This window comes from Pongo pygmaeus, chromosome 9, assembly GCF_028885625.2.
Source record: "Pongo pygmaeus isolate AG05252 chromosome 9, NHGRI_mPonPyg2-v2.0_pri, whole genome shotgun sequence".
Taxonomy (NCBI): Eukaryota; Metazoa; Chordata; class Mammalia; order Primates; family Hominidae; genus Pongo; species Pongo pygmaeus.
Genome location: NC_072382.2, coordinates 119,272,099 through 119,289,508, shown reverse-complemented (window position 1 = coordinate 119,289,508; position 17,410 = coordinate 119,272,099). Strand labels below are relative to the sequence as shown.

Genomic DNA, 17,410 nt, shown 5'->3' with positions numbered 1-17,410 from the left:
GGCAGGGTCCCACTCTGTCTCTCAGGCTGGAGAACAGTAGTGCGATCACAGCTCACTGCAGCCTCAACCTCCCTGGTTCAAGCAATCCTCCCACCTCAGCCTCCCAAGTAGCTGGGACTACAGGCAGGGACCACCTTGCACCATGCTAATATCCAAGGTTATTCTGTTCACCTAATTGTTTATGTATTTATTATTATTATTATTATTATTATTATTATTATTTTGTAGAGACAGAGTCTCACTATGTTGCTCAGGCTGGTCTTGAACTGGGGTGAAGCGATCCTCCCGCCTGGGCGGAGGCCTTTTTTTTTTTATTTTAAATGATGTTACCCATTTTGCTGTTGAGGAAACTGCAGCTTTGGTCACTTGCCTGAGTTCACACAGCTCTTCCCAAGGGACAGAGCAGAGATTTGAGCTCAGGTCTCTTAACCATCATACTATACTGTCTCTGCCCTCGGAAATTACTAGAATTTCAGTATTAGAGGAGTCTTCAGAGGCTGGAAGAGTGCCAATGACCTCTAGACTTGCAATTCCTCTCCCTGCCTGAGACTTCTTCAAGGCAGGCTCTGTGTCTCACCAGCATCCTGGGTTTTTACCTGTTTGTTTGTTTGTCTATCTCCTCCTTTAAAGCTGCCAGCACCCGGGGTTCCTTACCCAGCACCTCTGTGTATGGTTGTTCAGGTTGTTCACTGCACACGTTGCCCAGCCAAGAGGGTAGGTGAGGACTGAAATCCAGCCTGCACCTCATTTGCCAACCCATCAGCCCTGGCACTGGGCTGTGCCCACACAGAGGAGGCACCACTTTCTCATTCGTACAAAGGAGCAGTGGGGGCTGGCAGAAACCCTGCCCTTACAAACAAGTTTAATGGTTCCCCACCTCCTCCTTCATTGCCACCAAAACAAACACAACACAATTCTGTTCCTTCCAAGGATTTGTCGTAACAAAGATGCCAGCCAAACCCAAGCAAGCCCCACAGGTATGGGATCCTCCCCAGGTGTCCCCGTCATGGCCTGTGGGTCCACACTCCTTGAAGTGTGAGGCACCCAAGAACCTAAGCCCTCATTCCTCACCCCGACCAGACAAACATTTGTCTTCCTTTTTGTTTCTTGTTTCTGTTTCCTAGAGACAGGGTCTCATTGCTCTGTTGCCCAGGCTGGAGTGCAGTGATGCAATCATATCTCACTGCGGCCTCAAACTCCTGAGCTCAAACAATCCTCCTGCCTCAGCTCCTGAGTAGCTGGGACTACAGGCATGTGCCACCACACCTGGCTATTTTTTTACATTTTTTCTAGAGACATGGTCTCCCTACATTGCCCAGACTGGTCTCAAACTCCTGGGTTCAAGCAATCCTCCCATCTCAGCCTCCCAGAGTGCTGAGATTACAGGCATAAGCAACCGTGGCTGGCCTACTTTTAAAGTACTTAATGCCTATTTTAATCCTTTTCAACAATCCTGTGTGGAATGATGGCCAGTGTTAATAATTACATCCCCGAGTTCCACGTGAGGAAGCCAGGGCACAGAGGTTAATTGTCTTGTCCAAGGTTATTCTGTTAGCCAAGACTTAAGCCCCGGCCAAGACTCCTCACTGCCACTGCCTCTGTGCACTTTCAGCCTCAGACTTAAAGCCTTGTGCTAACAGGGCTGCAGCACCACCACCCCCTCCTGAGGTCCCACGCAGAGGGAACTAGAATCAGACCCCACAGGGCCAGGCGGTTCCATACGTAGTTCTAAGCGGTTAATTTCTGAGTTTGTGTCTTTATTAATAAGAGGAAGAGTTGAGAAGAACCAGCATTTATTAAGAAATTACAAAGCGCTGTGTGAAGCATCTGAAATGCATTAATTCATTTTATCCTCAGACTATCCGTGAGGTGGGTATAATCATGATTGCTGTTATCCCCATCCTCCATCCATAAGAGACAAAAGACTCAGAGAGGTTAAGCAACTTGCCCAAAGACCCAGAGCTAATAAGAGATTGAAGGAGGATGCAAACCCTACAGCCTGAATCCATGTACAGTAGTAACTGGCACCACTTGGGGCTGCGGATAGCAGAAGAATCGATGTACACAGAAGTTCTTTTTTGCTCTTACGGCTGCTTTTTGCATCCTCCCCTGCTGAGGTGGGGGTGGCTGGGGGGACGGTCTCTTCATGGCTTGGTGACCCTGAAGGGGGCTCCTCGCTCCCTGCAGACGGCACGCCCCGCATCGTCTCATCCTTCAGTGAGAAGGTGGTCAACCCCGGGGAGCAGTTCTCACTGATGTGTGCGGCCAAGGGCGCCCCGCCCCCCACGGTCACCTGGGCCCTCGACGATGAGCCCATCGTGCGGGATGGCAGCCACCGCACCAACCAGTACACCATGTCGGACGGCACCACCATCAGCCACATGAACGTCACAGGCCCCCAGATCCGCGACGGGGGCGTATACCGGTGCACGGCGCGGAACTCGGTGGGCAGTGCTGAATATCAGGCGCGAATAAACGTAAGAGGTGCCTGTCTACATTTAAATATCAGAATAGGTTTTTGAGTTCCTTTGCCATCTCTGTGGTTACCATTATTCTTGTGCTGATTAGTACTTATTATTAATCGTCATTTTGATTTTAGTAGAGGTCTCTCTCCTCTCTCTTGTCCCCTTTCCCTGCCCTCCTCAAGCGCCATCATCCATTCTTGTGTGCGTGTGTGTGTCTGGTACAGTTCACCCTCATTCACCTCCCCATTCCCCCTCCTCCTTCCTCCTCTCCAGAAATCCAACCAGCCCAGCCCCTTCTCTTACCCTCTAGCCCATTCCTCCCCATCAAATCTCTCTGGGGCCCAAGTATGCTAAACACCTGCTGGTATCTGCCAGCCCCACCAGGGCCTTGTAAGGGCAAGACAGGGCAGGGGCTGGGACCAGGCTTGGCCTTTAACATGGGTGCCCACCCAAGCTGTGCACCCTGTGTCCTCCCACTGAGCCAGCCCCCAAAATGCTCCAGGAGGTGTAAGCAACCAGGAGCCAGGGCGTCATCTTCTCCCACAAGGCTCACACCATTAAGAGTAAGAGGCTGAGGCTGGGTGGGGGTGTCCCAAGGAAGGCAGCCTCCAAGAGTAGGGAAAGGAGTCCTCAAGGGCATCATCCCCACATCTCAGTTCTTCAAGTCACTGTGGTGAGAACACAGTCTCCTCTGAAGCTCTTTGTAGCCCGATGGGGTCTCACTGGTCTTCATCTGACCCTACTGCTGACCCCTGACCCAAGAGCAGAGGAGCAGGGGGACAGCAGGAAGGGAAGGGGCACTGGTCCAGGGGCACCCCTGGTTGCCTTGGGGGTAGGAAAAGGAGCAAAGGTGGAGTTTCATGTTGAATTTGCCTGTGCCAGGCCTTGGACTCCTGACAGAAGTGTGGGTTTCCCATCTGGCCACCCTCCTACCCTCTCCTCTGTATTGGAAGGGGGACAGAGATGCAGGGCCCTGGAAGATTCCCCAGTTGGGCCCCTCATGTTCTGGATGGGGACCTGAGGCCCAGAAAGTACCTTGTACCCTGTGGAGCACTGTCTTGCTTGGTAGCCTCTGAACTCCCTTTCCAACCCCTAGATTGCCATCTGCCCAGAAGGCCCAGCCCAAGACACTCTCTCTCCCCAGCCAGCACTGTCAGCGCCCCTTTCACAGCTCCTTCCCAGGGGCCTACAATACACATTTACTTGTTGAACGAAGGTCATCAGCTCACCTGGCGAAGACCTTCCTGTTGTTTTTAAGTAGTTAACTTAAATTCCTTTTGGGTACGAGATCAAAATAAGCAAGTAGAATGGAAACAACAAAATCTCTACCTTTCCACTTTAATCCCAAAATCTTAATCTCCCCATAAATGAGGACTTGCCCTCCCAAATCCCAGTCACTTCTTGGTGGGGCTGCAGTTTGGTCCTATCCCTGACCCACTAGGGGAATGGCTTTTGGCCAAGGCATGTGTATACCGCGTCCGTTTGCAACTCTTTGAAGCCAGTAACAGTGAGTCCTGGAGAGACTGTGGGCACCCCCCAATTCCAGCCCCTGTCTGTAGCTTTGTAAAAAGGCATACCTGTGCCCCCACCAAATGTCCACCCCCGAAAGTCTCAGGGGCCGAGCACCTGAGAAGAGCACCGCAGGGTAGCACCCGGCTGCCCCTGGCTGACGACAGCACGTGCCCTTCTCCTCCTCCTCTCTCCTGACTCCTGCCCAGGCCCCCCCAGCATCCGGGCCATGCGGAACATCACAGCAGTCGCCGGGCGGGACACCCTTATCAACTGCAGGGTCATCGGCTATCCCTACTACTCCATCAAGTGGTACAAGGATGCCCTGCTGCTGCCGGACAACCACCGCCAGGTGGTGTTTGAGAATGGGACCCTCAAGTTGACTGACGTGCAGAAGGGCATGGACGAGGGGGAGTACCTGTGCAGTGTCCTCATCCAGCCCCAGCTCTCCATCAGCCAGAGCGTTCACGTGGCCGTCAAAGGTAGGCCTCCCTCACCAGCCAGGGCCTCTGCCCGCCTGACCACCCAGGATGCGTGGGCCCCTCCCCAGCTGGGACTCAGACAACAATAGGCAATCCTGGGTGAACGGAAGGCTGAGCAAGAGAGGCCCCAGCTTGGCATTCAGAAAAAAGGGAGCAGGGCAGAAGACTGTGGGTGGACACAGGCCATGAGTTCCTCTACATCCGGGGTCCTCCTCGGGCTGCAGAATAAGACAGCACACACCCCAGGTGCATGAGAGGGTGAGTTACAGATAGAGGAGGCAGGCCGCCTTCTGGGAGAGAGGCCAGGTCAGCGATGAGCTGCATGGGGCCTCTGCTGTTGGGATGGAGCCCCCAGGAGCTCAGTGGGCCCACACAAGAGACCAGCAACAGGAGGCCAGGGTTGAGAGAGCACGCTGGGAGCCCTGACCCCCTGTGGGATACACAGTACCCAGGCTGCTTCTACAGGACTGGGAACGCCCTTCCACCTGCTAGTACTGCTTGAGGCCTGGAAAGTGCTGTGTGGTGCTTAAAAGCCTCCTCCCTCAGGCCGGGCACAGTAGCTCACGCTTGTAATCCCAGCACTTTGGGAGGCCGAGGCGGGTGGATCACAAGGTCAGGAGTTTGAGACCAGCCTGGCCAACATGGTGAAACCCCGTCTCTACTAAAAATTCAAAAATTAGCCAGGCGTGGTGGCAGGTGCCTGTAATCCCAGCTACTTGGGAGGCTGAGGCAGGATAATCGCTTGAACCTGGGAGGTGGAGGTTGCAGTGAGCCGAGATTGAGCCATTGCACTCCAGCCTGGGCAACAAGAGTGAAACTCTGTCTCAAAAAAAAAAAAAAAAAGTGCTTCCTCCCTCCTGGGCCCTTGACACCCACCTGGGTGAGGTCTTTGTTTCATGCCTGGTCCTGGGTAGCCACTCACTAAGTCTGTGGATCAAATGAATGAGTGAATATAAATGTTCAAATACATGAGCATGTGAGTCAACGACAATGTCTCCTTGGTTCTGGGGCTGCGAAGGTCTTCGAAACCCCCAAATACATTCTTTGGGACTGACAGACCTGGAGACTGTCTGGATGGTGTTTGAGAGGAGGGTGGCCTGGTTGCTCTGGGGACAGGCTGGGGAGGTAGATACCCCCAGGCTTGACTAAGGAGAAGCCAGTGAAAACCAGGCTGCAGGGGTTGGGTACCGAGTCAGCCATGGCTGTGATGGCTGAAGAGCTTATGTCTCTTCGTGAAGAGCCAGGGTGGGCTCAGGCCTGGGGAGGTTGAGCAGACAGGTTGTCCTCTGCAGCCTGAGGCTCCAGAAGCATGAAGACCTCAGCCTGGGGCTCCGCCTGGGAGAAAGGGAGGTCTGGGGGTCTCCAGCCACCATCCTGGGCTATCGCAGCAGGCTGCGATGGTTATAATGATCTGCCACTATCACTGCGGCAGGCGCACTGTGTGCCTCTCACATTGCTCCATGCTCCACGTGCACTGCCATCTTCGACCCCACAGCTGCCCACTCAGCTAAGGCAGGTAACATTTCCTCCCCAGTTTTGGGGGCAGAAATTGGAGGCATAGAAAAGTTAAGAAAGGCCGGGTGCAGTGGCTCACGCCTGTAATCCCAGCACTTTGGGAGGCCAAGGTGGGCGGATCACCTGAGGTCAGGAGTTTGAGACCAGCCTGACCAACATGGAGAAACCCTGTCTCTACTGAAAATACAAAATTAGCGGAGCGTGGTGGCACACACCTGTAATACCAGCTACTTGGGAGGCAGAGGCAGGAGAATTAACTTGAACCTGGGAGGTGGAGGTTGCAGTGAGCTTAGATCGTGCCATTGCACTCCAGCCTGGGCAACAAGAGTGAAACTCCATCTCAAAAAAAAAAAAGAAAAAGAAAAGAAAAGTTAAGTAAATTGCCATCTGGTGTCAGAATCTTTCCCAGGTCTGCATAACTCCAGAACCTGGGCTCCAGCTGAGAATGGCCCCGAGCCAGGGAAAGGACAGGCTGGAGTGAGGACCGTTTGCTCCATGCTCTGCCTCAGGAATAAAGACATAGAGCTTCTGCGACTGCCAGGGAGGGTGCAGAAGAGACAACAGTCCTTGAGAACTCTGAGGGCCCTGTCACCTGGGGGCTTCCCTCTCCTGAGCATCAGTGTCACCCCAGGGCAGTGGGGAGGGGAAGCTGGGGAGAACCACCTCTGTATCCCCAAGGGAAGAGAGGGAGGAATAGCGTTGACCAGGGGAGGAAAGCTAGCAGGAGGCACATGGAAGGAAGAAAAAGAGAAGAGGGGTCCGGGCCTGGGAAGGGGCTCTGGCATGGGGGGAAGGCCCTGGGGATCCCCTGGCTGCTGCTTTGCCCAAGACTAGAAGCAACATGGAACACACACACTATCGGCAGCAAGAGGGACGTATGGGAAGAGGAAGGGTTTGTGGAGGACCCTCAAGCATGTGATATCACTGGACATCTGGTGGAAGGGCTTGGTGGCCAGCTGGAAGGACTGAACAGTGGCAGTGGAAGGCTGGGTGGGGACTTCTCCCCCAGCTCCTGCCATCAGTGCACAGGAGCCGAGTCACACGCCTGTGTGCCCAACACCCATCACAGTGCCAGACAGTGTGTGCTTTGAACTGAAACTGAGACATTAGGCTGAGTTGGAGTGACTTACTAGGAAACCTCACTTTGAGCCCAGGAAAGTGGACTTTTTTTTTCTTTTTTTTTTTTTTGAGATGGAGTCTTGCTCTGTCACCCAGGTTGGAGTGCAGTGGCATGATATAGGCTCACTACAACCTCCTCCTCCTGGGTTCAAGCAATTCTCCTGTCTCAGCCTCCTGAGTAGCTGGGACTACAGGTGCACACCACCAAGCCCAGCTAATTTTTGTATTTTTAGTAGAGATGGGGTTTCACCATATTGGTCAGGCTGGTCTCAGACTCCTGACCTCAGGTGATCCACCCACCTTGGCCTCCCAAAGTGCTGGGATTACAGGCATGAGCCACCGCTCCCGGATGAAAGTGGACTGTCAAAGTCTACTTTGAGAACTTACTAGGAAACCTCACTGTGGCCATCTGAGGCCTGGGAGGAGAGAGGAGACCCTCACAGCCAAACACTCATTTCCCTGCTGTTGCAAGGGAGCCATGTGGAAGGGCATCCTGGCCACTTTCTCTGCCCAGCCCTGGGGCCTTGCCATACCACCAGGGACCTCACAACCCCCAGCCCACATCCCCGCCCCTGACATCTGGGACAAATCCGCTTGGTGGCTGTGTACACAGCTCAACCTGCCTCCTTTAAGCAGCATCACGGGCTGGGCCGCCTGTATCCATTTCCCTTACAAGCAGTGGACCGAGAGTTTAAGTGTAAACATCACATATTAAAACATCTAACCTTTGCTCCACTCCCTTCGCCGGCCCTCACTGGCGAGCATTTGGTCGGGTTTGTTGGCTTAAAAAAAATAACAGGGCTGCAGCGGGCCTCAGAGGACTCGGAATGTCCTGAAAGCTGCTTCTGCTCATCAATTATTCAGCCCCATTCAGGGAGTGATCAGTCCTAATGAATTGAATCTGATGCATTCCGTCTCAGCGACTCGCTGGGCCTGTTGTGATGGTGCTGAGCGACAGTGTCTCTGCAGCCCAGGGAGAGGGAGGGAAGTGGGGGGAAGGGGAGAGATGTGTGTGTGTGTGTGTGTGTGTGTGTGTGTGTGTGTGTGTGTGTGATCCTAGAGGACAGAGCCCATGCCTTGGCCACGTGTGAGTCCCCAGCACCCAGCATAAGCTGTGCATAGCAGGCGTGTGTGTGTGTGTGTGTGTGCGTATGTGTACACACGCTTGCATGCACACCTTCCCCCTTCCCCACCCTCAGGGTCTGAAAAATCCCAGAAATCCAGCCCTGAAGGGGGTGTAGTCACCTGTTTTCTCTCTAGACCAAGAAGCAGCATTGGTGTGAGGGGCTCTGGGACATGCCCCCACCACTCCAAAAGCTCAGGCCCTCTCATCCCCATTTTTTCCCTGACTCCCTCTCCCACCTCATTAGAATGCATTTTTGCAGAAGAACCATCAGAGCTGATTATGATCACGCTGCTTGATTAGCGGATGCGCTGTTCCAAGAACTACCCAAGGAGGCGGGTGGAGGAGGTGCCCATGGGCATGGCAGGGGCCCTGACTTGCAGGGGGAGAAGGGTATGGGCCTGGGGGCAGCTCTCCAGACCCCACTGCTGCTGCCCGACTAGGAAGTGCATCCCACTCAAGGTTCAGAGCAGAGAGCTAGAAAGTAGAAAAGGGCAAGTTGGGGGGACAGGGACGGTGGGGACAGAGCACCGGAAGTGTGAGATAAAATTGGAAGTCTCCCACCCCAGCTCTCTGTGGGGCCAAGGGTCAGTGGGCAGGGTGGGGCTGAAACCCATGCTGCTCCATGAGCTGGAAAAACAACTGCTGACTCCATTCCTTCTGGGACTGCTTGTCTTCTAACGAATTTTTCTAACACTAAGCTGAGAACAGCAGCACACGCCCAACATGCATGCACATGTGTGCAGAGACCTGTGTGTGAGCACTCATGCATCATGCGTGTGCACCCTGGTACGTATTGCATGCACATGCAGCAAATTAACACATTAGCCCATTCACACTTGAGCGCACACACATAAACATGCATGCCAGCAGTTACACATACACAAGTGTGTTGTCCACCAGGGCCCTCCCGTAAGGCAACATTCCTGAGCCCAAAAGGTGGCTGCAGGTGGGACCATATGAAATATTGCCCAAGGGAGCCTGCTGTGGCCCAGCAAAGTGGGAGGAGCAGAGAGGAGAAAGGGTGGAGGGTGCTTTGAGGGCTGTGTGTGCCTTGGCATATGTGACACTGGCTGGCAGTGGAGATCCAGGCTGCCGGGGAGGCCGGTATTTGTCTCTGGTCATCCGGAGAGATCCTTGGCAGGATGCTAAGAGGAGAGCACATAGATCAAACCTAGATTTGGTGACTTTAGGGCCGGCCGCCTGTAGCTGAAAAATAATGTAGCACAAAAGTATCTCTGGGCATGCAGGCTGAATGTTTAATTAACTAGGAAGGCAGGGCTGCAACTGGGGCCCCTCGGCATTGGCTCCGTGAAAAAACATCTCCATTCCTACATCTGAGCCTCCGAGGGCTTCTTGAGCCAAAACAAGGGCAAGAGGTGCTTCTGCCTATACTCAGCAGGACCAGGACAGGGAGGTGGTGCCAGGCTCCTGTGGAGGACAAGTGGAAGAGGGACACACCCACCCACACACAAACATCCTCTCTCCCAAATGCCCGTGTTCCCTCCTCCCTCCCTCGTTTTTCCCTAGCTGTTCAATGCTGAGCTTCAGCACTGCTCCATCCAGCCTCTGCCATATGCCTGGGAGCATGTGCCAGAGACCCTCTCCCACCCTAACGAGTGGGTTGGGGGTTTCTATGATCATAAGCTTAAGGGAGAGTCAGCCACCTGGCCAAGTGCCTGCTACTGGTGAAGGTGGAGATTTGGAAGGAACCTCACTGAGACCCACAGGAAAGGGGTACAACAGGCTCCCTAGGAGGAGATGGCCTGCGTGCCATTTGGGGGAGGAACACCAAGGGAGCCGCTGCCAACAACCTTATTTCCTCAGCCAAGGGAGCCAGTAACAAAGGATGAAGCAAACTCCCGTGGGACAGACAGGGCTTATGACGATGGTAGTGGTGATGAGTATAACGACCACAAATGTCATTCATTCAGTGACATCTACTGTGCCTCCACTAGATTCCAGGCACTATTTTAGGTTCTACGAATACAGCTATGCTCAAAATAGACAAAAATCCCTGCCATCAGGGAGTTTACATTTTAGTGAGGAAAGGGATCCTACGGCAAATACCCCAGAGATGTCTCCTGTCAAACAGGAGAGAGGCTGAGAGTGCCAAGGAGATGGGGGTTTGCAATTTCAAATGAGGCGATCCGGGACGGGCTTCCTGAGAAGAGAGGGTTGTATAAAAAACTTAAGTCAGCTGTCATTATTCCCAAAATATGGGACTTGTTTTAACTAGAAAATCAGTGTCTGACTTTAGAGATTAGTTGGTCCAACCGCTCCATTTTGCAGATGAGAAAACTGAGGTAAGACTGGATGGTGATAAGGAGGTGCCTTGCCCACAGTCACTTGAATGGGTAGCAGAGTCTGGAACCGGGTGTTTTGGGTTCCAGGCATGGCTAGTGCCGCATCTCCATGCTGCAAGGGCAGAGAAGCCCAGACTTCCCACGGCATGCACTCTGCTAGCAGGTGCAGTAAATAAAAGGCTCCATCTCAAAGAGAGATGATGAGAGACACCATAAAATGTTTATGAGCTGGGCTGGTGGTCAGCACGCCTTCCTCTGTGCAGCACTCCCAAACAAGTGGCCATAAAAGCTTTATGGTGACTGGACACTGAATGGCCTGCCTCGACCACTGTGTCTTCTCAGCCACTCAGGCCTCTGCCTCTTCACCATTGCAGCACTTTGCTAAAGATGACTGTGGCCACAGCAGGGCTTCTGGGAAGAAAGCCCTGGGTTGTGAGGCATTCATGCCCCCTACATCCAGCTGCCTGCTAGGGACACACTGGGACTCGGGGGCAGATCTATAGGATGAACTCCACAGTAAAGAGGGCCCAGGTCATCACCAGGGTGCAGGTGGTCAGACCCCACCTCCAGGAGAACGGCTTTCCCAGAGATGGAAATGGCCAGGCACACATGCGGCTACTAGCCCTGAGCGCTGGAGAGGGCGCCGCTGACTCACAGGTCAGAAGGCAGCTCCATTTGGACAGCCATGTACATATATGGAGGCGTCCCCACCCTGCTTTGGAGACCCCACTCACAGCACTCCTAGTACCGAATGAGCTGGTGGAGGAGCCATGATCCCTGGGCTCTCTTCCCCGACCAGGCTGCCTGGAGTGTGTACTGACCAGATGTGAGTGGCTAGCCTGGAGCACCAGCCATGCATCGCACCTGCCCATCCCCCAGAAGCAGGGGTGGAGGGGAGCGAGGAGTCTGCCTTGAGCCTCTGGGAGGTCATCTGGTCATCTGCCTCCCAACAGCCCTCTGGGAGTGCGGGGCCAGCCCAGCTACACGTCTAACTCCCCAGGATGGATGTTGGCTACTTGTTCTTCAGTGGCCTCTCGGAGCTGTTGATGTTATTCAGAAGACCAGAAGGAATGACAGCCCCTTGGCTCAGCCTCCTCCGTCTCCTTCGCCCCGTATATTGTTTGAAAGCATGTGCATCCTTTAACTCTCAGCTCAAATTCCACTCCTCCATGAAGCTGCAGTCACCCCCAGCTGATGACATCGCCCTCTGCTTGAGCTCAGCATCTGTATATCCAGGCGGTCCTTGTCCAATCATCTTTGGGGAAGTATCTTGCCTTCCCTAGTAAACGAGAAGCTCCCCGAGCCTCTGTCTGTAGCTGAAGCATGTTTCTACTTTTCCCAGCCCACACGGAGCATAATGCCTTCACAGAGCAGCATTTCATAAATATTAGATGAATTAGTTAATTAATGAATTAACCTGCCTTAGTAACTTGCTCCATTATCTAAATTCCTCCTTACTGAAAGAGACAGTCTTCTTGCCTGAACTAAACCTTCCTGCCTGATTTCACTATGTCTCTATCCACTGGCTCTGGCCTCGATGGAAACGTGGTGTTCTGGCCGTCTGTGCCCAGGCTTGGCCCTCCAGACTCCACAGCCCCTTAGCTTTCTCTCGGCTCTGCAGAACCTTCTACCTCCTTGCTTTGCCCATACATCCTGTTCTCCAGCTCCTCATCGCTGCCTCCACCCTCCCCTTGCTCGTGTTCAAGCATACACAGGGCTCTCAAATCACAGCAGCTTGTTCGGTGCTGTGACAGCAAAGGCCTGGCCCCTAGGAGGGACCAAGGGATCAAAGTTCCAGAACCCCAAAGCATCTCGAGGAGCAGCACAGATTCCCCCCTTATTCTGGCTGAGCCCCCATCCTGTGCTTGCCACACCCCCTGCCCTCTTGCAGGTGAACTTCTGAGGTCATCCTAGGAAATGATGTTGAGACATATGTTCGTTCATTTCCTCACCCGACAAGCATTCATCGGGCACCTACAGTTTGCTGGGTGAATAAGTCCTAGTTATATAAGGACTTATATAGGAAGTTACCCCAGGGAGGGGGTAATGCAGTTACCCCGAGAGCCATGTGATACGTGCCCTAATCCAGGTGTGGACCGAAGGCTTCAGGACTGTGTGGAAGGAAGGTGGGCTTCACAGAAGAGTAGCATTTGAGCAGGATCTGAAAGGATATAGGGGAGTTTCCCAGGGGAGTTTCCCAGGAGGCCTTTGTGGGCAGGAGGAGGACTTGGCCAGAACTGGTTCTTCTAGGCCTAAGGAAACAAACTGGGCGGCACATCTGGGTCTCTGCTACAATCCATCAGAAAGCCCAAGGGAGCTGGGAGGCCTAGATCTGACCTAGGCATACACAAAAACTAGGAGGGGGTCAGCAGAGGCCCAACAAGAGAAATCTTGGGGAGGTCTCAGGAATGGGCATTGGGCCATTGCTAGAGTCAGGGCTCCAGAGAAATCTATCTGAAGATGTCTAAGGCCCAATAAACCACTCAGAATACTGGGGGCAGAGTCCCAACCCAGGAAAAGAGGCAGCCAGAGACTGGGATGAGGTGGTCCGGGCCATGACCAGAACCCCGGAAAAGCTGGCTGGGATTTAGGTTCCAGGTGGATCTGGAATAAGGTGGATCAAAGCCAGCTGGTAGCTGAGGAGCCCATGTGCTGGGGGATGAGAAGGACAGACGCCCAGCGGTGTTCACCCAGGCAGGCTGAGGTGTGGGACTGTGGCATTCACGGCATGCTGGTGGGAGCACAGGCTGGAGTGAGCGCGAGGTGGAAGATGACATTGGAAGGGTCACCCGAGGGCCCTACTGACGGTCACGGAGGCCACGTCCCTCCTAAATATCACTTCCTCTGGACCTAGAGCTCCTGATCAAGAACTCTCCCAGGATCCAAAGGGCTGCCTGGGTTTTTCTGTGTCCACACCTGGCTGCTCCCTGCATGCAGCTCCCTTTTGAGCCCTGAAAGTGCAGGGGTGCCCTGAGGGCAGAGGGCCATGCATCTGATGCCATCCATCTTTCCCCCCAGAGCCCATCCCCCACTGTGGCCACTCTGGATGGGCCCACGGTGGAGAGTAGCAGGCTTCCAGGGAGGGGTGGGGCTGGTGCCTGGGAGAAGGCTAGAGGACTGTGCATGGCCTTGTAATTTAATTATTCGACTGCAGAAAGGAGATCTCATCTATTGGGTGCTCATCCTTGTTAAGCTAATTGTCTATCTCCTTCTCTCTTCTCCCCCACTTGCTGGGGAAGTCGCTGCAGCCTAATTGAGTTATCATAAAGATAATGGCGGATGCTCTAGCCAGAGCCGAGAAAGGAGGATCCATCTCACATCGACTCAGGCTCCAGACAGGCCCCCCAGGGGCTGAGACGTAGGCAGTGTTGGCAGGGGGGTGCAGGCTGCATTTCTAGTGGGAGGAAGGCTGGGTGGATGGTGCTTTGCCCAGAGACATCTAACCAACTGGTTGTCCTGCAGAAGACAGGGCTTCCTCTCTGCTCTTTCCTGCCACCTAAGGAAGCTCACCTACAAGACAAAAAGATCTCTGGACCTGGTGTGGTGGCTCTTGCCTGTCAGCCCAGCACTTTGCGATGTTGAGGGGGGAGGATCCCTTGAGACCAGAAGTTTGAGGCCAGCCTGGCCAACATAATGACACCTGTCTCTTAAAAAAAAAAAAAAATTAAAAATTAGCCAGGCACAATGGTGTATACCTGCATTCCCAGCTACTTGGGAGGCTGAGATGGGAGGATCACTAGAGCCCAGGAGGTTGAGGCTGCAGTCAGCCATGTTCACGCCACTGTACTCCCGCCTGGGTGACAGAGCAAGACCTTCTCTCAAAAAAAAAAAAAAAAAAAAGTTGTCTCTTGTCTCTTGTCTGGGCACGTCTGGGGCTTTTTTGGAGAGGCAACCAAGCCACATGGTGATGACACTTGGACTTGAAGAGCAAACCATGGGTTTCAAATCCCATGGTCATATGTTACGACCAGGGCAACCTAGGGCAATTTCGTTTCTGCTCTGAACCTGAGTTTTCTCATCTGTAAAATGGGGACATTATTGGTAGGAGGCTCCGGTGAGATCATGTGTATAAAGCAACTGAACAGTGATGTGAGCTTCCACTCGCCTGTCCTAACACTCGATGACAATAGAGAGGGGTGAGGTGGCTGAGGGCCCTGTGGGAGACCCAGAGTTCAGTGCTCTGGTTTCAGATGAGCAGCCGTAGGACGTGCGTGGGGGACAGTCCCGGCACCACGCTTCCTCTCTTGCCACCGGGTACCTCGCCTCTATCCCAGGCCCCCAGAGAGACAGTCCCAACACTGCGCTTCCTCTCTTGCCACTGGGCACCTCGCCTCTATCCCAGGCCCCCAGAGAGCTATGAGCTGCATCACTGGGATGAGAAGGTGGGTACAGGGGTGCTGAGGAGCATCAGGGAAGCTGGAGGGAAAGGTGAGCAGAGGTCAGCAGGCATGAATCAAATTCCAGGACAGATCGAAAGGTCAGAGTTAATCCAGGCCAGTCAAGGCCCTGAACAGAGACAGTGGGTCCCAGCCTGGGCAGGCAGAGGGACAGGAGCCAGGCATCATTAGGAGATCCTGCATGTATAGAACAAGGCCCCAGTGCCCCAGGGGATCTTTGTTCAAGGCCCAACCCAGAGCCCCAGGTAAGGCAGGTGAGGCGGCATTGGCGGCCAGGCGAGGGCCCACAGGGTCCCAACGGCAGCACCCCCTTGCCTTCCCAGTGCCCCCTCTGATCCAGCCCTTCGAGTTCCCACCCGCCTCCATCGGCCAGCTGCTCTACATTCCCTGTGTGGTGTCCTCGGGGGACATGCCCATCCGTATCACCTGGAGGAAGGACGGACAGGTGATCATCTCAGGCTCGGGCGTGACCATCGAGAGCAAGGAATTCATGAGCTCCCTGCAGATCTCTAGCGTCTCCCTCAAGCACAACGGCAACTACACATGCATCGCCAGCAACGCAGCCGCCACCGTGAGCCGGGAGCGCCAGCTCATCGTGCGTGGTGAGCAGGGACAGGGCAGCCTCAGGGGAGGGAGGAGCCAGCTCTGCCTGCTGCTACTGCAGTCTCTAGATTTCCAGTTCCAATCACAGGCTCACGGAAGGTGGGCTCCAGCATCTTGAAGGGCCCTGTTGGAGCCTAAACCTCTTATTTTCCAGGGCAGGAAACCGAAGCCCTGAGCAGAGAGACACTTGCTCAGTTAGTCAGTGGCAAAGGCAGGATTGGAACTCAGAGCTCCCAACTCCCTACCCAGTACTCAACAAAAGTTCTCAGCATCTTGGGTTTCAGAAGCTGCCCCCTTCCAACTTTATAATGGCCCAGGCAGGGCTGACCTCAAACGGAAGGTGCTTGAAGCCATAGGATACCCATCAGAGACTGAAATGGTCTGTTTCCCTACCTTCCCTCTTTCTGCAGTGCCCCCTCGATTTGTGGTGCAACCCAACAACCAGGATGGCATCTACGGCAAAGCTGGTGTGCTCAACTGCTCGGTGGATGGCTACCCCCCGCCCAAGGTCATGTGGAAGCATGCCAAGGGTAAGCCCCTGGCCCAGCCAGAATCTCCAAGAAGGGCAGGGACAGGGAAGGGAGGATGCTGTGATGGGATTTGAACCTGTTCCCTGCAGGCAACTCCTAGCCCTGGGTGGGAGTCCTCTGGTCTGCACCCCAGTGGACCCCAGGCTACACCTCACCTGGAGTCATCCTCAGCCACCCCCGGGGGTCTGTGGACCAGGAACAGCCATCATGCTGACTCCGTATTTCCTCTTGTCCCCCCAGACGTTACCTCTCCTCTCCCCTCCCATCTCCGCCCCAGAACTCAGTGCACACCTGCTTTCCCTACCCCACCCTGCTCTGGGGCCCCAGAGCGTTGAAACCCCCTGCTTCTCACCAGTCAACCTTTTCTGGGGTCAGGGTCCTTCTTGGAGCCCAATTTCATCCCAAGGATGCCTTTGCTTTCTGACTAAGGCCCAATCCTAGACTGTATTCGTGACTGACACTGGGGAATGGAAGGGCAGGGGGTACCCACAAGGCCCCCTTGGAGGATGCTGGCCTCTCTCCCAGGCCTGTTGCCTAAGACCAGGCAACTGCCATTTGAAGGCTCAATCTTCTCTCCACCTGCAGCCAACTGGCCCAAACACAGCTCCTTCTTCCTAGCCAAGGAATTCAACCCAAAGAAGCTCCATGCCAGTGTCAAAGTGGGCATTGAGCTGAGACTCCCAACCTCATCTCCTGGCATCAGAGCTGGGGCAAGGCCAGTCCTCTGGTGGGGGGTCTTTCCTGTTGCCCACCAGGAGCTGTGTGGCCTCAGCACTTTGGGGATGGTGCAGCTCTGCTACAAAATGGCCCTAGATCTGCAAGAGCGAAGTGTCAGGGCCATTCCTGGGGCACTCTCAGCTTATGCCCCAGTGCAGACTCAGCCCTCCTAACAGCTGCCTCCTTCCAGGGAGCGGGAACCCCCAGCAGTACCACCCTGTGCCCCTCACTGGCCGCATCCAGATCCTGCCCAACAGCTCGCTGCTGATCCGCCACGTCCTAGAAGAGGACATCGGCTACTACCTCTGCCAGGCCAGCAACGGCGTAGGCACCGACATCAGCAAGTCCATGTTCCTCACAGTCAAGAGTGAGTCCTGTCCCCACACGCCCCCGCAGCACCCCCAAATCACAGCCAAGGCCCGGCTCTGCACTCTCCTTGCCTACTCTCTTGGTGTCCATTGTTTCATCTATGAAGGGGAGGCAGGAAGGCTTCCTAGTCAGAGGTGGGCTTGGGACCCTTGGATGGGGCATTCAAAAGCACTGTCATCTAAAACAGGGGCTTCACCCTGAGAGGCCCCAACGCACCCCACCCTGGTCACAATAAGCTCATGATTTGCTCTGCTGCAATATCATGTGGCATCCTG

At 54.3% G+C, this 17,410-nt stretch overlaps 1 protein-coding gene across 2 annotated transcripts in view; it reads left to right on the top strand.

Annotated features, from left to right (window-relative positions):
• The window catches only part of DSCAML1 (DS cell adhesion molecule like 1), a 366,272-nt gene that overhangs the window by 272,338 nt on the left and 76,524 nt on the right, over nucleotides 1–17,410 (top strand). For both annotated transcript variants that reach the window (XM_054439952.2, XM_054439953.2), the window contains exons 7-11: nucleotides 2,188–2,484; nucleotides 4,184–4,456; nucleotides 15,240–15,518; nucleotides 15,930–16,049; nucleotides 16,957–17,133. In XM_054439952.2, the coding sequence (XP_054295927.1) occupies nucleotides 2,188–2,484; nucleotides 4,184–4,456; nucleotides 15,240–15,518; nucleotides 15,930–16,049; nucleotides 16,957–17,133 (1,146 nt within the window). The remainder of the gene's footprint in view (nucleotides 1–2,187; nucleotides 2,485–4,183; nucleotides 4,457–15,239; nucleotides 15,519–15,929; nucleotides 16,050–16,956; nucleotides 17,134–17,410) is intronic.